The sequence below is a fragment of the Rhinolophus sinicus genome, chromosome 7, assembly GCF_057876585.1.
Source record: "Rhinolophus sinicus isolate RSI-liver-muscle chromosome 7, RSI-T2T, whole genome shotgun sequence".
In the NCBI taxonomy this organism is placed as follows: Eukaryota; Metazoa; Chordata; class Mammalia; order Chiroptera; family Rhinolophidae; genus Rhinolophus; species Rhinolophus sinicus.
Window position 1 is genome coordinate 32,083,722 of NC_142507.1, and position 22,497 is coordinate 32,106,218.

The following is a 22,497-nucleotide window of genomic DNA, read 5'->3' on the forward strand; positions in this document are numbered from 1 at the left end:
GGTCTGCACATTAGAAAAGAGAATTGTATTGATGTTAAATTTCCCAATTTTGATAATTGTACTGAAGTTATGTAAGTGAATGCCCATGTTCTCAGGAAATACGCATTGATGAATTTTGGAGTATATTTGCATCATATTTGCGTATTGCTCAATGGGGAGGAGAAAAAATATATAAACATGTATATGCAAATTGCTCTGAGATGATTCAGGAATTAACGGGCATGTGTGTGTATAAGGGGGGATGACAAAGTAAAATGTGACAAATGTCGACAAATGGTGAACCTGGGTGAAGGATATATGAGAGCTTTTTGTACTTTTTTTGCAACTTTTTTGTAAGCTTCAAATTATTTCAAAATCAAATTATTTTTTTAATTGACTTTTGAACTGGGCTCCCTTGTTTTTGTCCTATCAGTGTTTAGAGTAGTTCAGCTTTTAAATTATCTAAAAATTACCATCTTCAAAAAGATGCACGTTTCCCGCATCCCTCGATTTCACCTGTTCGGATCATGCCCATTCTTCTGGACGTAGCCAGTCTTTTCTTCGTTATGAAACATTCAGACTGCTTCTGTCTCATTTATCTCTCTTTTGAGATAACACTATTATTTTAAATTATTATTGAGAATTAACTTACCAGGCACTGTGTGTATTATCCCATTTGCATCTCACAAAAAACCTCTGTGGTAAAACGAGGAGATTGGGATTCAGAGAAGTTAAGTAACGTGCATAAGTTCAAACAGCTGTAAATGGTAGAACCCAAGTGGAGCACAGATTTGTCTGACTCGAGAATCCACATTCTTGTCATCTCTACTTTGCTACTTTCCTTGGAGCACTCAGAAATTGGTACCACTTAAAATTTCTCTTTGTTATTTCTTACATCACAAATTGTCTCCATATGCTTAGGTACAGTCATGTTATCTTCTCTAATTAAATTATTACAACTGTTTAAAGCAGAGATTAGTCTATGGTTCTTTTTGGATTTTGGATAGAATGTAGCATCCTGCCAGTATTAAGAATATAATATGTACTTAATAATTATGTGTTGATTGATGGAGTCTTAGAAAGCATGGAAAAAGAACCATCAATACCAGTTTCCAGAGATCTGAAAATGAGTTCCTTTTTCTTCTAAGTTAGTTGAACCTAAGTCTTCATTACTGCAATCTCTGTGTTTCTCAAGTACTTTACGTTTTGTAAAGCACTTCCTCATTTTATGTATGTTTCTAAGCAGAAGTCCTGCCATCCATGGGGCTAATGGGAAGTCAGGTTAGAAGATATCCAGGTGGCTGTGTGATGGTAAGATTGAATAATGGTTTGATCTCCGTTGAACCTTATAATGCGTGTCTGTTAAAATGGGGAGGAAATGCTACTCTCTTTCTACAGATAACCAGTTTGAGGTTCAGCAAGTTTAGTACTTGCCTAAGACTCCATCTTGGTTCTTCTTCTATCTTCTTGCAAGGAGTGAATCTATATTGAGTTGTTCTACAAACTTTTTCATCGATTCACATCACTTGTCTTTGTCATTGTTAGGTATCATGCATGCATTTATCATTTGGTTAGCAGACAGTGTTAACAACTGAGAAGTAAATATTACCATTGCCCTGACTTATTTTAAAGCAGTGCATTAAAAAAATAGCCAAAGGGGCTGGCCTGGTGGCTCAGATGGTTGGAGTGCCGTGCTCCCAACGCTGAGATGGCTGGTTTGATTCCCACATGGGCCAGTGAGCTGTGCCCTCTACAACTAAGATTATGAACAACGACTCTCCCTGAAGCTGGGCTGCCATGGGCTGCTGTGTGCTGCTGTGGGCTACCGTGGGCTACCGTGTGCTCAGCTACCAACTGCCTCAGCCGGGGGGAGTGCAAGGCTCATAATACCAGCATGAGCCAGGGAGCTGTGTCCTACACAAGTAGACTGAGAAACAACGGCTTGAACCGGAATGGGGGGAGGAAGGAGGCAGAAGAAAGGGGGAAAAAAGTAGCCAAAGACTTAAATATACCTACTTTTTTAAGATTAGTCAACTCTTCTGTAATAGGTACCTTGCAACTATATAATAAGCAGACACCTATTTTTAGGATTCATCTTGAATAATCACTTAGCCTAGCAGGCTATTTACATCTAGCCCACATTGCCTCTTTCAGACACCTGAATTATACTTCAGCTTTTGACCAAGATGTGGGGAACACAAACAGGATGGCTGGCATTGTTAGGAAAGGAGTGAGGAGGAACAAAAATCAGGCTTGAAAAAATGAGTCAGAACGCAAAGCGGGGGTCCGGCCCGGTGGCTCAGGTGATTGGAATGCAGTGCTCCTAATGCCGAGGTCGCCAGTTGGATTCCCACATGGGCCAGTGAGCTGCGCTCTCTACAGCTAAGATTGTGAACAATGAGTCTCCCTGGAGTTGGGCTGCCATGAGCAGCAGGAGGTCAGCATGTGCTGCCAGGAGTGACTGGTGGCCCGGCTGCCAGCAAGAACTACCACGAGCTGCTGTGAGCAGCTGACCGATGACGGGCAACGACGGCCTCAGCTGGGGGGAATTGCAAGGCTCATAACACCAGCATGGGCCAGGGAGCTGTGTCCTACACAAGTAGACTGAGAAACAATGGCATGAACCGGAGGGGGGAGGGAGGAGGCAGAAGAAAGGGAGAAAAAGAAAAGAAAGTGATCAGCGTCCTGCATTTCACGTTGCCTCATTGGAGGAAAGGATCTTGTCATGAAAGCATTCAGCTCCACAGGTGATTGCTTATTGATTCAGCTTTTCCTTTTTATGTCTCGATTTCTTGGTACTTTCTCTTGCAGAAGGAATGATGACTTTTTCTAGAAATTGATGGTATTTTTAATAGCTTTATTGATGTAAAAGTCACATACCATAAAATGTACTAATCCTTTTTTTAATTAAAGTTTATTGGGGTGACAATGGTTAGTAAAGTTACATAGATTTCAGGTGTACAATTCTGTATTACATCACCTATATATATCACATTGTGTGTTCACCACCCAGAGTCAATTCTCTTTCCATCACCATATATTTGATAAAATGTACTAATCATAAGTATACAGTTTGAGTTTTAGTAAATGTATACAGCTGTGCAATAATCATCACAAAGTTTTAGAACACTTCCAGAAATCCCCCTGCCTCGCAAAAAAGAAAAGGTTCTGTCATGCTCCTTTGCCTGCTGCTATTCTTGGCACCAGAAACACTTGAATTGATTGTAGAATTTTTTGTTTGCCAGCAACCTACCAGCTTACCTAGTGGTCATTGCCTTATCTCAGATGGCTAATGTCAGTCTAACTTGTGGAAGTGGCATAGCTTTGTAACTGTGGCAACTATTGGTTTTTAAGTTGACATTCTCCCCTCATGAGAAAGGCTTTGGGAAGAACTAAGATGTCCTTACTATCTTCATTAAGAAATCTCTTATATTTTTTATCATCAGTGGGGATCTTCCAGAATTACTTATTTGTGTTTTTAATTAGAGAGAGGATTTGTTTAAGTAAAAAAGAGGAAGATACCATAAAAACATTACAAGGGTTAGGGCAATGATGTCCAGCTATTGCGTTGTTGTAAGTTCATGATGTTTGATCTAAAACATCCTCAAGAGTGTGCAGATGTGAATGTGCTGTCTTGTTTCCCAAAGAGAGACGCTTGTGCCATCCTTGAAGGGGTTCATTTGGACTTTGGCCATATCTTAAAATCAGAAATCAAAATGCCTAATGTAGGCTGGTTGGATTTCCTTTTATTATCCAGAGGAGCACACAGAATCTGGGAGAGACCTAAATATCCTTTTAAAAATAGTTTAAGAAAAAAGCTAATTTATAAACCCCTCGACATAGCTCTAAAAAAAAGAATCTGACAGAAAAAGCAAAACACAAAATTTAGCATGCAACATGTTCAAAATTATCATGTTTTAAATTGAAAGGGAAGAGTTGAAGACAATGATATACACCAAAATTATCCTAGTCCTGGTGGTTGTTTTTGGGTGACAGAGACAGTATGGTTCTTCTCTCCCCCTCCCTGCCCTGCCTTTTATCTACTTTTCTGCGTTTTCCTAATACAGCAGAGTGTTTCATCCTTGAAAAAACTAAAAATAATCAAATGATTTCCTATTTCCTTTAATGGGTCTCAGTATACCTAACTCTTAACAATCAGTATTGACATTTTTTTAGCTGACTAGAGGCTTTGTCCAGCTACCGTCTAGGTTAGTCGATGGCTCCAGCACTTCCCTTCTGCACTGCTCAGTTTGAGGATTCGTGCCTGGCAGGCGTTGAAGGAGGCTGGCCTGCTGCTGTGCTACCAGGACCCTTCACTTAGCGTACCAACACTTATGGGTCCCTAGAGGAGTTGTGCACATTTGGGGAGCCAGGTTTGTTCACTCAGACTAAGCAAACTTATAGGAAAGAATAAGCCAGAGTTCCAGCGTCATGCAGGGTTTTATGTGGGGTCTCAGCTCCCACTCCCCGCATAAGAATGCAGGATATGGTGAGGCCAAAAACGAACACCCACGGAGCCATAGGTAGGGGAGTCACACCACTATATTCTCACTGGCGGCTGGGTTGGAGACAAGGAAGCAGGAGCCACAGGATCCACAACCTTCTGTCCACTTCTCTCTGCCAACCAACCTCACTTGCTAGCTGCAATCCACTCTTGCTAGTTCAGCCACCATCTTCTTGCTCATCCCCATTTTGCTGCTAGCGTAGCCACAGCAGTTATATTAGTGGCCAATGGCTCACTGGTTACAGCTGACAGCCAACTAGCCACAGCTGATGGCCATCCAATCACAGTTGATGGCCATTTACTACCTGAGCCAGCACCTTTCTATGTGAGGCCGAGAGCCTGGAAACTGCACTCCTGGCTCTGTCCCCACACCAGTTTGTAAAATATAATGGGAAATAAAACTGTCACCTAAATGGAACTTTCCAAACATTTTTCTTCCATTTTTTCTACTTGTACTGGCAGAACTACCATGGGCTGCACTATAGGGCCTGTTACCTGGGTCTGCTAGGTGACAATGACTTTTATTGCCCATCCTGCCAATAACTCTCCTAGGTTGACTTCTATCACTCATACATTTATTTTTAAGTCAGCTAATGGCTAAATTCTCCAGACAGCTGGCTGCTTCCCCCTCTGAACTGTACTTATGTTCAACCTTTTATTTCTGGTCCAAACAGGGCATGAGACTTGGGTGAGGGGGGAGCTCTTGATCCCTTGATCTCACTTTAGCTGCGTCAGCCCCCTCCCCAGATCCTGCTCTCTAGGCTTCGGGCTCTTCTCTAAAAGCTGCCTGCTGACTTGATGAGCTACCTTATAATTTAAACAGACTCAAGGACTTCAGGTCAGGTAGGCATATTGTTTTTAACTGCTACGTAGTATTCTATCCCATGGTTATGCCATAATATATTGAGCATTCCTATAATGATTAACATTTATATCATTTCCACTTTTCTGCCATTATGTTGCCTGTCATGATCACATGATCATCCCTGTACATGCTTTTTTTTTTTTTTTTTTTTTTTGACTTAAAGCAACGAACATTTATTATTCCTCAGGATTCTGTGGATTGGCAGTTCATTTCTTTTGGTCTAGGCTGCTAAACTGGAGTGAAAGGCCTTGCTCACATATCAGGGGCTTCAGCCATGATAGCTGGGAATAGTTCAGGGCCCTTACTACCTTGTCTTTCTTTCTCCAGAATCTGTTCACGTGGTGGTAAAGGGGTTCCCAGCAGCAAGAGATGTCAAGTGCCAATGCACAAATTCTTTTCATGTCTCTGATGGTGTCATCTTAACAAGCAGGCTGAGGAAAAGTAAAGGAGGGGTTCTATCTGACTTAAAACAAATCTGGTTTAAACTATCCCTAAGGAAAATCAACAGAAAAAAAATAGATTTCTTTTTTTTTTTTTTTTAATTTATTGGGGTGACAATTGTTAGTGAAATTTCATAGATTTCAGGTGTACAATTCTGTATTACATCATCTATAAATCCCATTGTGTGTTCACCACCCAGAGTCAGTTCTCCTTCCATCACCATATATTTGATCCCCCTTACCCTCATCTCCCACCCCCCACCCCCCTTACCCTCTAAACTATTGTCTCTGTCTATGAGTTTTTGTTTCTCATTTGTTTGTCTTGTTCTTTTGTTGTTTTTGGTTTATACACCACATATCAGTGAAATCATATGGTTCTCTGCTTTTTCTGTCTGACTTGTTTCGCTTAGCATCATACTCTCAAGATCCATCCATGTTGTCACAAATGTTCCTATATCATCTTTTCTTACCACCGAATAGTATTCCATTGTGTATATATACCACAACTTCTTTATCCATTCATCTATCGAAGGACATTTTGGCTGTTTCCATGTCTTGGTGTATATGCTTTTTTGTGAACTTGAGTTTATCTCTACAAGAGATACCAAAGAGTAGCTGTAATATGTTAAAGAACCAGTATCTTTTACATTTTAAATTGACAATGCCAAATTGTCCTGCAAACTTTGGGTACCACTTTACATGCCTACCAGCAATAATACTGCAGTTCTACTATAGTCCTTTCTTTAGGTGAAGGCTCTTGGTCCCAAGGAGCATCTCCTGTTAAAAAGCAAATGGTGCTGGCATGGATTACTGGCTGAAATCCTTAAAGCTTGAAAATGAGTAGTGTAGCTTCAGCGGAGGTTTTGCCTGGAAGCGAGGCAGAGATGGGTCTGTGGGACTTCTAGAAAGCCAGAGAGCAGCCTGAAGACTTAGGGTGCCAGGACGTGGGAGTGGAGTTGTCAAAAAGATGATGACAGGAAGTTGCAAAAGAACTTGCAACTGGGGAAGAACTGCAGAAGCTGAAAGACTAGCAGCAAAGAACTCTCCCCATTACTTCAGAGTTAGGGGTGGGAAGGTGTTTTTGTATGCTCTTGTTCCTCATTGCTCAGCTCTGCTCCATCCCAGACTATTTCTTCTTTTCTCCAAGACCCTAACTTTGTGTGAAGGGTGCACACAGGCTCATTTTATGACCTTTTTTGTTTTATGGGTGGTGCTATTAGCCTTCAGGGTAGTTAACGGCAGGATAGAGATCTCAGCTTAAACCAGGTCTCCTCCAAATCATTTCCTGATAGATAATCATCATTTCTGAGACCAGAAAGGCAAAATAGAACTTTGAAAACACTTATCCAGACATGTTCCCAGTGGTCATCCATTCAACATGTAAATAAGAAAAGCTTCTGAGGATTTTACTCACCCCAAAGCATTTTATAGTCTTAGAGTCTAGGACAAATATTTGTTTTGTTCTCAAGAATCTTTCTTACTTATTACAGAAAAAGAGGAAGAAAAAGTTATTTTACAATCCAGCTCATATGTTTTACTTTCTTGTGTTTGATTCATTTAACAAGACATTTAAGCTTTGCAAAGAGAGGCTTATTTAAGACTGAATAGCAGGGCCAGCCCAGTGGCTCACGCAGTTGGAGCTCCGTGCTCCTAACACCGAAGGCTGCACGTTGGATTCCCACATGGGCCAGTGGGCTCTCAACCACAAGGTTGCCAGTTCAACTCGACTCCAGCAAGGGATGGTGGGCTGTGCCCCCTACAAATAACAACAGCAACTGGACTTGGAGCTGAACGGCACCCTCCACAACTAAGATTGAAAGGACAACAACTTGACTTGGAAAAAATCCTGGAAGTACACACTGTTCCTCAATAAAGTCCTGTTCCCCTTCCCCAGTAAACTCTTTAAAAAAAAAAAAAAAGACTGAATAGCATAATTTAAAAGTTGGATTTGAGACATTATAGCAGATTATTTTAAGTTTTAAAATGTCAACCAACTCGGCATCATTTTTCTTTTCTTTTTTTCTTTTCTTTGCTGAACATCAGAATCACCTGGGGACCTTTTCAAAATCCCAATACCCAGGTCAAATTCCATATTAATTAAATCAGAATGCCTAGAAGTGGGAACCAGGCATCAATACTGGAATTGAAACTAGTGATCCAATGAATAAGAGAAAAAAGTTTTTTTGGTTTAAAAAAACATAATTTCTAGGGAATACAAGACAATCATACAGTTAAAATATTTCAAATACTTTTGTCTCTTCCTGTGATCAAAGAGTTCCATGATGCAGTAGACCTATTGAACAATAATTGACAAAGTGAGATACAATGCTAATAAAATTTGCCATATTGAGACTGTAAGATGGGTTTTGGTTATAAAATTATTGAGCACAGAAAGAACATAAAGTACGGTGTTTTCTTGATATTTATTACAAGTTTGCATGTGACACAAAGGTAGCCCAAGCATGGTTTATGAACCTAAGAAGTTGTTTTCAATGAAAAGTAGACAGACCTTTCAGTAAGCAACAAAGAGCACTTAGGAGAGCATCATTAAGGATTTAAGTGAATCGTGATTATTTTTGAGCCTGGGGAGTGGAGAGAAATAACAGAGAGCCTTATCTGCAGCTGCATTTTTATCCTGCCGTTCATGCACTGGATGGTCATTTTACTGCACGCACATACTTCCACTTTGTTACCTTAAAAATTCTAGAGAATGCTTCCCTCCCTCCTCCACACCTCCACTTCACCCTCACCAGAATGGGTGGGATTCACGTGCCACCCAGATCAGAGAACAAGCCTATTGCCTAGTGAGTCGGCACCAATACCTGCAAGAATGCATAGAACCCCCAGAGCTGCTTTCTTCTGGGGTTGGTGGTGAGGGGCGAAGGGGATTTAAAGACCTGCAGCAGCACGGGGGAGGAGGCTGTGTCCTCTCTGGGGAAACTATTCACTCAAGCCTCTTTTCCTTTGGCAGAGCTACTTTGAATCGTTTTGAGTAAGGTGTATATAATGAAATTGGCTTTTCCATCACATCTAGATGGACTACCAGAGTTCTGCTGCTGTCGTTTTTCAGCTTTTCTCATAGGCCGAGTCTTTAAAGGGCAATTGATGCTATTCAAACTCAGCAGTGTGGTGTCTGTCCACTGTGGAATTTTTCAATCTGGATTGTAGTTGCCTCTCCTTTCTCCTGAGAGCCCCCCTTCTCTGGACTGAGGTCACCTGCTAAGATAGTGGTATGTGCTCTGACTCTTCCTGATCTCAAGGAAATAGAAGAACCTCACAGCCTAAGGCAGGCTTCAGAGGAACTAATCTTCTGGAGGAGCTGACCTTGGGCTTCTGTCTAGCTGAAGTTGTGTTTTGACAGTGTATCTTGGTCAGTCGTGGTAAGCCTTTACCAAAGGGATTAAGTGACTGAACTGGGGTGGGCTTTTTGGTGCATTTTCCTCTTTCCTTTCTTGTCTCTTTTCTCAGGTTTTTTTGTTTGTTTGTTTGTTCCTCACATTGGCCTATGTGGGGATCGCACCGGCAACCCTGGTGCTATCAGCACCACACTCTAACCAACTGAGCTAACCAGCTGCCCCCCTTTTCTCAGGTTCTTATCATAACCTAGATTATCACTGCTTTTGTGACTGCTCTCTCTCTCTTCTTTTGCACTGCCACAATAGCGATACAATCTTATCTTTCCAAATATACTTCAGGGTAGAAAAAGAGAGAACAAATTTAAGTAAGTTCATCTCTAAAGAAACCTTGTGTTTTTAGTCTTATGACTTCTAAGTGTCAAATTCTACCCTATGACCTGACTGTGTTTTGAATGTGATGCAGGACCTGGCTGAAACTTTGACTTGGCCTATTTCTGTGTTTTTACTGTTGTTGAATGAAGGTCAACATTACAAAATTTTCATGCTTTTCTGAAGATATGGTTGAAAACTTATTTTGTTATAAAATCCCTGAAGGATACCTAAAGTGACTGATAATTGCGTGTAATTTATTTTTATTTATGTCTCAGGAGGTAGGTTTGGTGGTTTTATGTTTTTTGTTTTTTCACCTGAAAGTGAACCCTTTGGCTTAAAAAGAACGTGGCAGAAAGAAGCTTTACTAGCATCTAACAGCCTCATGACTCACCCCACCAGACCTCGAGTCACACCTTTTCTCACTGTTGACAAGTTTAGTGTGTTTTCTGTCTGAACCTGCCTGTAATTTACCATAATCTTTCCCTTGTCTTACAGGACTACCAGCCCGACTCCCAGAAAATATGTTTGTGGGATCCCAGTCCTTCTCACCGGGAGGGCCCAATGGCATCATTAGAAGCCAGTCATTTGCGGGGTTCAGCGGCCTTCAGGAGAGACGATCTAGGCAAGTCATGCGTGGTTCTCTCCTGGGATGCAGCTTGAGAAGGATGCAAGCTTTGATTCTGTGAAGAGGGTCTGTGGGCATGTGGCCTTGTCAACACGCACATGTAATATACCAAAGATGTAGCGTACCAAAATTAAGTGCTGTCGTTTCTTTTCTAGCATTTAGAACTCCTCCTACAAAAAAAAAAAAAAAGATGGCTGAATATTTAGATTAAGATACTAATACACATATATAGCTCTTCCTACCTCCACCCCTCCACCCTTTTTTAAGGTCTTTTGATAAATATTACCAAAGTGCCTCCAAATGTTTGAACCCATTTATCCTTTAACCAGCAACAAAATATATTTTTTTCATACATTTGTTGATATTGAGCATTTTCTAAAAATCTCTCTAGTCTCTTATATCATCCCTAATGAGGTTAAATATCCTTTCATAAGTTTTTTTCCCCCTTAGTATTTGCTTTGGGAATAACCAGTTAAGGCAAGTCTATTACATATTTTGGGGGTAGATATTGATGTATTTTCTTACAGAACAGTAAAGGTCTTTCATATATCCATTGCAACACCATATATGGTAGTCCTTTTCTCTCTAGTTTGAAATGCTACCTTTTTTTCTTTTTACCTTTTGATCTCCTTCACCCATTTAGCCCCCCTCCAACCCCCACCTTTGGTAACCATCAACCTGCTTTCTGTATCTATGAGCTTCTGGGGGGTTTTTGTTTGTTTTATTTAGATTCCACATATAAGAGATCATAGGTATTTGTCTTTCTCTGACTTATCTCACCTAACATAATGCCCTCGAGGTCCATCCATGTTGTCACAAATGGCAAGATTTCATTCTTTTTATAACGGAATAATAGTCCATTGTATATATGTACCACATCTTCTTTATCCATTAATCTATTGATGGACACAGGCTGCTTCCATAATGCCGCAGTAAACGTGGAGATACATACGAGGTGTGATCAAACAATATGGTGAATGTTTAAATAAATAAAAATTATCATAGTAAAAGACACACTGCCATTAATCCCCCTCAAAATACTCGCCCTCGCTTCAAACACACTTATCCCATCACTCTTGCCACTTACTGAAGCAGTTCTGGAAGTCCTCTTTCGTGAGTGTCTTTAGTTGTGCTGTCGTGGCTGCCTCTATGTCCTAAATCATTTTGACTTTGGGAAAGAGCCAGAAGTTGCATGGTGCCAGATCCAGTGAATATGGTGGATGAAGACACACTGTAATGTTTTTATTTGACAGAAATTGCCGTATAACAGAAGCGATGTATGACACGGAACAATGTCATGATGGAGGATGATTTACGGCACACTTTAAAACACACCTTCTCTCAACCGTAGCTCACACCCAACTGACTGCACCGAACAAGTTGAAACTTGTCATACAGTGTTACTAAGGTTCCGTGCACCCCTTCCTGTATTGAAGATCCCTGTCTTTCCATTGGATGGCATTCATCAGCAGCATTCACTGTATTTTTTTTATCACAATAGAAAGGCTCCATGTCACACATTGCTTCTGGTATGGCAATTTCTGTTAAATAAAAACATTACATTTTGTAGGGTGTCAGATGGGCACTTATCTTATTAGGGAGACCACTTCATGGACTGTGTAGATATCTGACCACTGATACATGGTACACCTGAAGCAGAAGCTGAATAATATTGAATGTCAACCATAATTTAATATATATATAGTCACAGGATATGGAGTACAGCATAGGGAATAAAGTCAATGTAATTGTAACAGCTGTATACCATGTCAGAAGGGTAGTAGATTGGGGGAGGGGGTTATCACTTTGTGAGGGGTGTAAATGTCTAACTATTACATTGTTTTGTACACCTGAAACTAATAAACAAAAAATTGTGGTGTGTCCTCATCCACCTTATTCACTGGATCTGGCACCATGCAACATCTGGCTCTTCCCCAAAGTCAAAATGACCATGAAAGGTAAACATTTTGAACCAATTCAAGACATGAAGGCAGCACGACAGCACAATTAAAGACACTCACGAAAGAGGACTTCCAGAACTGCTTCAGAAAGTGGCAAGAATGATGGAATAAGTGTGTTCAAATCATAGAGGAGTATTTTGAGGGGGATTGAGAGCAATGTGTCTTTTACTGTGATAAATTTTTTTATTTAAACATTCATGGTATTTTTAAATCACATCTCGTATATCTTTTCAAGTTAGTATTTTCATTTTCTTTGGACAAATACCCAGAAATGAGAATCCTAGATCATATGGGAGTTTCATTTTTAATTTTTTTGAGGAACCTCCATACTGTTTTCCATAGTGGCTGCACCAATTTACATTCCCACCAACAGTATGCAAGGGTTTTCTTATTCTCCACACCTTTACCAACACTTGTTATCCCTTGTCCTTTAGATAATAACCATTCTAACAGGTGTGCAGTAATATCTCATTGTGGTTTTGAATTGCATTTCCCTTATGATTAGTGATGATGAGCACCTTTTCGTGTACTTGTTGAACATCTGTATGTCTTTGGGAAAATGTCTCCTGAGGTCCTCTACCCATTTTAATCAAATTGTTTGATGTTTTGCTATTGAGTGGTATGAGCTCTTTATATATTTTGGATATTAATCCCTTACCAAATATGTGATTTGCAAATATTTTCTCCCATTGCCTTTTTATTTTGTTGATGTACAGAAGCTGTACTTGTTTATTTTTGCTTTTGTTGCTTTTACTTTTGGTGTCAGATTCAAAAAAATCATCACCAAGACCAGTTTGAGTGGTTTATCTCCTGTTTTCTTTTAGGAATGTTATGGTTTCAGGCCTTATGTTCAAATCTTTAATTTTGAGTTAATTTTTGTGTATTACGTAAGATAGTAGTCAAGCTTCATTCTTTTGCATGCACTGTCCAGTTTTCCCAACACCCTAGGAAAGATAGTGAAAGACACTATCTTTCCTCCTTTGTCATAGATTAAATGACCATATAGGCATCGATTTATTTCTGGACTCTCTATGCTGTTCCGTTGATCTATGTGTCTGTTTTCATGCCAGTACCGTACTATTTTAATTACAATAGCTTTGTAATAGAATTTGAAATCACCTCCCCACCACACACACACCCCTTTGTGAAGCACATTTTCCATTGCATCCAGATTTTGGAAACTGTTTGGTATGAAGTTATGCAGTGAATAAAGACTGCCTCTGAAGAGCAGATGTCATTCAGACATGGGAAAGTTAGTCTTCCAGTTTCCCTGGACTCTCCCCTCATCTAAAATAGGAAAATAGATTTCTTTCTCAAGAAAGAAATCACAGATAGTGAAATAGGTAATATGAAGTGAAGTTTGTTTTCAGATTTTCTAACATCATAAAGGTCTTATGCTCTGAGGAGCCTGATGTGCTTTGATTTGTATAGTCTGCTTTGGTGCACGCAGTGATAGCAGAGGAAAATAACTAATAATTAACTTGTGAGGTGCATAGCACGTACCTAATGATTCAGAGCTCATGCTTTTCAATTGATAGCTGGGTCAGGGAGCAGTTTGGCCTCTTGGTCTCCTGGTCAGATCAGTAGTCTGAGTGCAAGTTATCGGGTGTCCATCTCACCACTGGGCTGCCCCCCTGCCACTAACAGAGATGTTGAGTTTTATGTAATACCTAAACATAATGTGCTCCATAAAAATAAAGCTTAAGGAAAAGCTATCAGTGCAGCTCTGTGCTTTTTTTTATTTTAACAGTGTACAAAATTAGCCATTTGTCATACTTATGGCACTTTATCAAAAAGGCATTCATTCACATCCTAGTCAAATTTAATAGATGCTTGTACTTGACGTTGCCTAATGCACATATTTTTCAGTTGGTTTATATCCTTCTGCCTGTTCATTATTTCTACTTGGGGGGGGGGGGGGTGTTGTTCTTGGCTTCCTATGAGGTTTCAGTGACATGATATGTTTTTACTCAGAGTGCACATTACCTGAAGCTAGGCTGTGACTCGGGGAGGCTGCTGCCCAGCAAAGCTTCCAGGTTTCAGCAGTTAAATCTAATACCAAGAAACTTGGTGTAGGATGGCTCAGATCTATTAATATATAAGGGAATGTTACCTTCCCCAAAAGACACAAATACAAACACAGATGATTAAAAAGAATTTCTTTCGTCAAATCCTTTTGGATGCCTGAGACTCACAATTTCTTTTCTCTTTCCATAGATGTAACTCCTTCATTGAAAATACCTCTGCTCTCAAGAAGCCTCAGGCCAAACTGAAGAAAATGCACAATTTAGGACACAAAAACAACAGCCCTCCCAAAGAGCCTCAACCTAAAAGGGTGGAACAGGTTTACAGGGCCTTGAAAAGTGGACTTGAGTAAGAACCTGAAACCTAACAATGCATTGAAACTTTTTCCTTTCTAGAGTGTTGGGAAGGTGGGGGTCAAAGGTAAAACAAGTTTATGAAATAATTTTTAAATGTCTATTTCTGTAGTAGATGTTTTATTCTCGTACCATCATCAAGGAAGCCTTAAATGAGTCCCAAAAATGTGAAATTTATTGGGTTTCAACATGATGTCCGTAACACTGAAGGAGACCTGAAAGAGTAATGGGTTTATATTGAACTCTGTATGGTATTGGATTCCACTTAAACCATGGTGGACAGGCAGATCGATTTTAAAGCTTGCTGAAGAAGGGTTCTGAAACCTTCACAAGTATATTATAGGGATTATTTATCCAGAATAAAACTTCCCCAATGTTTGGTGACACATCTACAGTCGGTGTTGTATTGCATTAAATAGAATTCTGTGAGCCCAGTCCTAGGATGGACTCCATATTTTTCTGGCCCTTTCCCTCCTCATCGTTTTTTTCTGTTCTGGGCTTTCAACCTCATGGGGGTTCTTCTTTTTGATCTTCTGGATAGTATCAGATGCAATTACTAGAGCTTTCATAATGTTGAGAGATTGGTAAAATATAGTGCCTCTTCCCCACCAACTCTGCCCTCCACAAAGTGAGGTTCAGATTCTTAATCTTTTCAGAAGGAAAAGGTCAGCAACACCAGATTTCACTTGACAGTCACAAAGTTCATAATTATATCTTGTCTTGTCTTTGCAGTGAATATCTGGAGGTTCACCAGACGGAGTTGGACAAGTTGACAGCTCAGTTAAAAGATATGAGAAGAAACTCTCGCCTGGTAGGTACCACCCAGTCATCAAGATGTTAACACAGTGTTCTTTTTTTTAGCTAAGTATCTTTTACTAGATGGGGATGGGGATGAGGAAGAACCTTCAAGAAAAGCAGATCCAAGGCGCAAAATACTATCTGCTTCCTGATGTATTTGAATGCTTTATTCTTGATATGCTTAAGTGTTTTCCAAGCACATTTATGCAGATAAACTTTATAATCAGGAAAAAATACTTTAAAAAACCTCCCTATACCCCTTCCCTTGAATAATAAAAGGAAATGAAAAGTCGGGATTTCCCTAGCATATTGTTAGTACAGAGCTGGGAACCCAGAACTTTTGCTTTATCGCTGGCGTTTGAAAGATGTAACAGGTAATGACGTCAGAGAAGGAAAGGAGGCTGGATCAACAGGGGAAGGTGGAGGCGTCCGTGCGCCAGTTGGACTGCACGTTGCGTTCTTTGAGATGCTTGCAAGTCTCCTCTTTTCTAATGATTTTGATAACTTGTCTGGTTGGAGAGGTGTTTCTAACGTATACATGATTTTAAATGACTTTGTTCAGTTCTAAATGATAATATCTTAATGTTTCAGGGCATCAGAAAGCCCAGTGAAAGTCTACATATTTCCAGGAAGTATAGCTGTCCATTAATAGCTGCGATTTTTTCTTTTTTAGGAGATGTGCTAAAATGCATATTGTTTTTTTCAATGTCTAGAGGTTAAAGGCTTTATAGAAGTTAAGGGTTTATAGAAGTTATCTCCTAATGATGTTAGAGGATAAATGGCCTCTATCTATGTGGAGCTCCTTATGGAATGGCCTTCAGAGTTTTTGAATGCTCTTGAGCATCCTCTATGGGCAACCAGTGTCCCTCCTTGGAGAACAATGGTGAGTGGAAGGAAAGATATAACATTCCATAAAAGCCCTCTCCATGGGGGATGTGGGGAAGTACTGATTCCCCTGTGATACTGTGAGCACACAGGAAATGGACTTGCTTTAAAAATAATTTGTGAAAAGCACATCACCACCTTCAAGGACCCTCCATAAGTACCAATTTTACATGTTTAACCAGGAAGGCAAGTATTTTTTTTAACACATATATCATTGTTACATTTTATTATATTATTTATTCTTAAAAAATTAAAATATGAACGTGAATTTATATGCCCCTCAATATGTAAGAGAGAAGAGCTCAAAGCATGTGAAATCCTTAATGCTCCCAAAGGGCAGAGAGGACTGGATGGAATTCTGGAGACATGGAGTATAAATAAATAGGGTCTCTTAAAAGTATTCTTACTGGTATTTAAAATAACCTGGAGCTTTACTCTTTTAAAGCAAATATCAAAAAACTCAGTGAACTTTACGAGGCTGATCATTATTTCACTGACAACGCAGAAATACAGATTAAAACCCTCCGCTAATTTCAGTAACAATTTTGAGAAAGATATGTTTTAATCCAGATACTCCTTTTTTTTTATTTTAGGGCGTGCTCTATGACCTAGACAAGGTAAGTTATTGTTCCGTGTTCGGGTGTTACTGAAAAATAAAACCCTGTGTCCTTGAGTAGAGGCCAGTGATCCCCTCTTAGATAACAGTAAGATACTAGAGAACTGATGATTTTTCTAATCCCAGAAAAATTCATGCTTTTATCTAACGAGATGATGAATAAGTACTGTGATCTGCAGATCCAATACATGTTTAAGATCACTTTCATAAAAATGCCACCTGGCTGTAAGATTTTCAGTGTGCTGAAAAGTTTCAGAACTCCAAAGTGTTTGGAAGTCCTTCCCTGTCTTCTATCTAAATGTAAACTATCATATTTCATCAAATCAAAGACATCTTTGATTGGAAAACACACCATTATTTTATGTGCCACTACGAAAAAAAAAAATGATTCCAGTTAAACTATGACACAGTCCTTTCTTTCCACTTCAAATTTATATTTTATATTTAGTAACAAAGCTTTTAGGCCTGTTTTAAATGTAATTTTTTTAGTTATATATGATGCTGTCTCTTTCCATGCCTTTCATATACAATGCCTTTAATGCTGAATTATAGTATAATCTGTTTGCAAACATTTGAAAGAGTAATTAAATTTAATGCATGTAATAATAATATGTATACTCAAATGAAGCGATGACACATAAATAACTGTGATTATCTCTGAGAATGCACAGGCAATGGCACTTGTAAAATGCACCTCAATTTCAGAGACACTAAAATGTGGAGAGAAAAAAATTTATCTTCAAGCTAATAAAATATGTTGTTATAAAGGAATTCAGTTATACTCCAATATGATACTGCTGCCAGAAATCCAGTGCATTCCATTTGATGGGACTCCCTTGATGTGAAACACAAGGATTCCAATAACCAACTCAAGTTTATCTCTCAGAATATTTATTCACTATTTTTTAAAAATACTTCCCAAATTAATACTAGGGAATCTCTAAAATAGCAACAGATAGGAGGGAAATATTTAGCCTTTTCTGGTTCTTTTGAGTATGAGATGATAAAGATATTCTCACATATCTAGATTAATTGAACTGTAAATGGCTGTACTTTCTCAAACTTCTTCTTTTAATTCCAGCAAATTAAAACGATTGAGAGATACATGAGACGCCTGGAGTTTCACATTAGTAAGGTATTGAAATTCCTGTTGTCTTTGCCTCTGTTTTTCAGTTCTTACTTACTGATCAATACAACTTTGGCCTAAGCATAGCATCTAGTCCATGGAGAATTTCTTATTGAATTGACTCCTACGCTGATTCGCAATCAAGTCTTCCAATAGGCAATAAAAATAGAGAAGAAAATAGAGAAGAAATGAGATTGGAGAGCCTAATAATCTAGCACAGCTATGACTCTACTTCAGTTCAACAAACACGATTAAGAGATTCCCATGTAACACGCAGCATGCCTGGTGGAGGGCGGGCTAGGTCTCAAGATAGTCTGGTGAGAGATAAGACTGAACCAAATTGACCCTACAAAAACGTCATGCTTCCCTAACTTCTCAGTATGGTCCCACATACAACCTGTACCACATAAACTTCTTCATGAAGGCCTTTAAAGCACTTAAAGACAGCTGTCAGTACCTCCCTAAATCTTTCTCAAGTTCTTAGCTCCTTCCACTCTTCTTTATGTGGCATGGTTTCCAGTTATCTTTTCATCTTTAGTGCCCCTTAGACATGCACCAGTTTGTCAGGGTCCCTGATATCCAGCCTTGAACCCTACAAATAGCTTATGGATGGTCCAGTCAGTCTAGTGGGGAGCAGGGCTGTCATCCTTGTTCTGAACGCCATCAGGAGATACTAGTGCAACCTAGAAAAAGTCTCCCATTGGGAGATACTAAATCACACCAGTCACAATTCCTGTTCCCATCTACACACATCAAACTCTCTTCCAAGTGGAGAGACTGCGGGGTTTAGCAGATCTCTCTACTAGGAGTCAGAAGCATTAGGTACTAGTCACAGCTCTGCCCCGTATTTGTTGCAGAAAAACGGCAAGGACTGAGAAACTCTAGCGGCACGCAGAGATCAGGGAGAACACAGCTTTATTACGCCAGCTGGCTCAGCGGGATCCTTCCCAAAAGACTGAGCCCCTGGCAAGGTTTTGAGCAGGTTTTTATGGGTTGGGGACTTCCTTGAGTCCGGGACGGGGTAGGTGTCATCTGGTGATTGGCTCAAGGTGATTGGAGGGGGTTATGCGGAAGTGGGCTGGGGCTTAGGCTGGGGACTTCTCTCTCTGCTGGGGCCACCATTTAACTCAGTTCCACGTGGCAGGGAACCATTTTAAAGTCAGTTTCCCCATCATATTCACTGGGCTGTACCATCTGTGTGGACCTTGGCTTTCTACTCTGTGAAGTGGGGCTCGGGAGGTGCATGTATTCAGTCTCGATGATCCTAAGAATCTTCTTTTAAAATTCTATGATGATTCCATATGTATATGCTACTACCTTTGTACATTCCCACTTTGAAAGGTATCTGTTACCTAGGCAGATCTGAAATTGCTTCTGTTTCTGCTAAACTCAAAAATAGTTTTATTTTTGACCTGCATTTTTATTAATGGCATCCATTAGAAGGTATTTATGTGGCAGGCAAGCTTTGACAAGTTACTCACTGTTTAATTTGAAAAAAGCAAGAAAACCAAATCAGTATTAGGCAGGTGTGTGTTTATCCATCTTGTGTGCATCATTGTTAGAGATGCCAATCCCAGTGGCTGTTAAAGGTTGGTCGTACTCTCTTTGCAGCACCATATACACAGGGTGCCTAACAAATTATATTTAATTGAATGAGTCAGTTAATTAGTTTATTTGATGAGAGCCACTGCTGGCTTATAGGTAATGCAGATGCTTGCCTGCAGATGGGCCGGTTTCTGCTCAGATGAGTACAGTTATCCTTTATCCTAAAGTTTAACTCCATTTGGCTAAGATAGGTTGCTATTTGATGAGAACAATAGTATAAGACAACAAAGATAAATATCATCAGGAATTAACTTTAGAACAGGTTTTCTCAACCTCAGCACTACTGATATTTGGAGATAATTCTTTGTTGTAGGGGGACTGTCCTCTGCATTATAGATGTTTAGCAGCATCCCTGGCCTTTACCAGTTACTAGATGCCAGTAGCACCTCCCAGCTGTGACACTGAAAAATGTGTCCAGATATTGCCAAACGTCCCCTGGTGTCAAAATATCCTTGGGTGATTGAGAATCCCTGCTTGAGAACCATTAAGTGATAACAGGCTTCTATAGAGTGTGATCAGTAGCCATTTGCAAAGGGTATATGATTGTTTAGAAGCATAAATGTAGAGGTGTAGCAGGGAAAATTTTTATTTCCATTGCTTCTATTTATTTTTTTGATTATGGTATAATTTAGATACAAGAAATATCACAGTTCTTAAGTGTTCAGTTGGATAAGTTTTGACAATTGTGCTTCACCCTAATTTAAGAATAACCTAACTTCATTTTCTCTCTTTATTGTTGAGCCAAGCAAGACTTCACAAAAATCATTTTCAGTAAATAGTCTCTAGTTCTTTTTTAATAAAAAAAATGCTAAATCTGAATGTGTGACTATCACCTTGTGACACTCTGTCTTAAAATACAGTGGTAATAGCCGAGTATACTACAAAGTTTCCACCTCGTGTGAAACTATATAAACTCTTCTAGTGTTTGTTGCATATATAGGAGGCTCCTATCTTCATTACCCCATAGTCTCACACAGTCCACGCATGTTAAGTTCATTTTCATCTTGTGTAATTGGGTAAAAAGACTTAGAGTAAAATCTGCTTTGAAGTAGAAAATGAATCATAGTGGCTAAAACAAAAATGATAGGTATCTGTCTAAAAGGATGACACTTCTCCAAGAGTCTCCTCATTGAGGTCAGGAACAGTGTCTTTTTATTTATTTATTTATTTTTAAAGATTTATTGGGGAAGGGGAACAGGACTTTATTGGGGAACAGTGTGTACTCCAGGACTTTTTTTTTTTTTTTTACCCAAGTTAAGTTCTTGTCCTTTCAGTCTTAGTTATGGGGGGTGCAGTTCACTTCCAGGTCCAGTTGCCGTTGCTAGTTGCAGGGGGCGCTGCCCACCATCCCTTGATTCCTTGGGAGACTCAAGGAATCAAACTGGCGACCTTGTGGTTGAGAGCCCAATGGCCCATGTGGGAATCGAACCAGCAGCCTTCGGAGTTAGGAGCACGGAGCTCCTACCGCCTGAGCCGCCCGGCTGGCCCTGGAACAGTGTCTTTAAGCACTTAACAATGACCTATGTAACTGTTTTCAAGTGTGGTCAGTACTTGCCTCACTTGTGTTTCCTGTTTGATCCTGGCAGGTAGATGAGCTCTATGAAGCTTATTGTATCCAAAGACGCCTCCAAGATGGTGCCAGCAAAATGAAGCAAGCCTTTGCAATGTCGCCTGCCAGCAAGGCCGCCCGGGAGAGTCTGTCAGAGATCAACCGGAGCTACAAAGAGTACACAGAGGTATGTGCTCACCTGCTCAGCTGCCCAGCCCCACCTGGCCTGCTGTGAATGTGGGTAATTGCCAAGAAAAAGGGATGGCAACCTGTAACCTCATTCTGCTCTTCAGAGAGATACATTTTACTATTTGCCTCTCTTGCTTTTTATTTCTTTTTTGAGGCTGTCAGTAGAATTGTTTAAAATGACTCTTGGGTAGTTCATTGGTTGTATTTTTCTTAGTGCCTTCACTGGACTCCAGAGCATATGCCTTCATCAGTCCCTAAGAGTCACCTGTCAGGGAATCATCCCTGGTGTCTTGTAATAAGCCTATTCATGCACTTGTAAAACCACAAGATGTTAGTCACTACAAAGCCATTCACTGACCCAGCCTTGCAGTTCTGTGCGTGCTCCATGCTGCCCTATACAGTGTCTGCACAAGTGGACCACAAACGCTTTTTGATGATTTCAGTGAATGACTAAGTCACAATGCCCTGGTTTCTTTCATTTAAATGTACTTCCAAATTCTAGTATACAGTCTCATCGAACTTTATCCCCAGAAGTTGAACCTTGTGGTTAAGATCGCCATGGGTGTTGGGTGTCACTAACCCTTCTGCCTATGATCAGTTTATTGTAAGAAATTCCCCTTCTATCTTAAAGAAATGAGACAAAGGACACTGAACAGAAGTGTGCTGTCCTGGTTTCTCACTGTCTTCTGGGCCCAAATACATGACACAGGGAGGTTTTTGCTTTTCCCTGGGTCACCTAATACCAATGTCTTTGATGAAATGACTGAATTATTAAAGCTGCACTTCTCACTATCCCATGAGTCGTACAGAGGTCAAATTTCATGAGTGAAGTCATCAGCCTGATGGGGGTCTTTGGACAATTCCTGGAGGTGGGCATCTGTCTCAGCCCTGGGATTGGCGGGGATGGGGATTGGGGGGAACCTCTTGGATGACTTGTGCAGGATCGATTTGTATGTACACTCCAGCACTGTCTCTTGTCTACACTAACTTTGTCTCTTCATGGTCTAAAACTGGGCTTCTTTACCTAAGTGCCTCTTTCAGAATAATGCTTTTTAAATGCAGAAACTAAAATACATAGGAATTCAAAGGAAACAAATTACATTGAAATATAATTGTTTCATTATTATCAGTACAGTTATTAAAATATTTTAAAAATCAAATGTGTGATACAATGCTATGTTGCTGCTTTGTTAACACATCAAATTAAATTGATCTATGCCAGTGGCACTAGTTATTCGAAATTGTGAAA

At 39.8% G+C, this 22,497-nt stretch overlaps 1 protein-coding gene across 7 annotated transcripts in view; it reads left to right on the forward strand.

The window, feature by feature from the left end:
* Nucleotides 1–22,497, forward strand: part of RIPOR2 (RHO family interacting cell polarization regulator 2) — a 188,158-nt gene that overhangs the window by 121,539 nt on the left and 44,122 nt on the right. For 6 of the 7 annotated variants that reach the window (XM_019716819.3, XM_019716820.3, XM_074318944.2 and 3 more), the window contains exons 2-7: nucleotides 10,012–10,138; nucleotides 14,320–14,475; nucleotides 15,213–15,291; nucleotides 16,757–16,780; nucleotides 17,861–17,914; nucleotides 21,097–21,246. In XM_019716819.3, the coding sequence (XP_019572378.2) occupies nucleotides 10,012–10,138; nucleotides 14,320–14,475; nucleotides 15,213–15,291; nucleotides 16,757–16,780; nucleotides 17,861–17,914; nucleotides 21,097–21,246 (590 nt within the window). Of the gene's footprint in view, nucleotides 1–2,537; nucleotides 2,727–10,011; nucleotides 10,139–14,319; nucleotides 14,476–15,212; nucleotides 15,292–16,756; nucleotides 16,781–17,860; nucleotides 17,915–21,096; nucleotides 21,247–22,497 lie in introns of those variants that run through there. The other variant, XM_074318942.2, reaches the window with a different exon arrangement.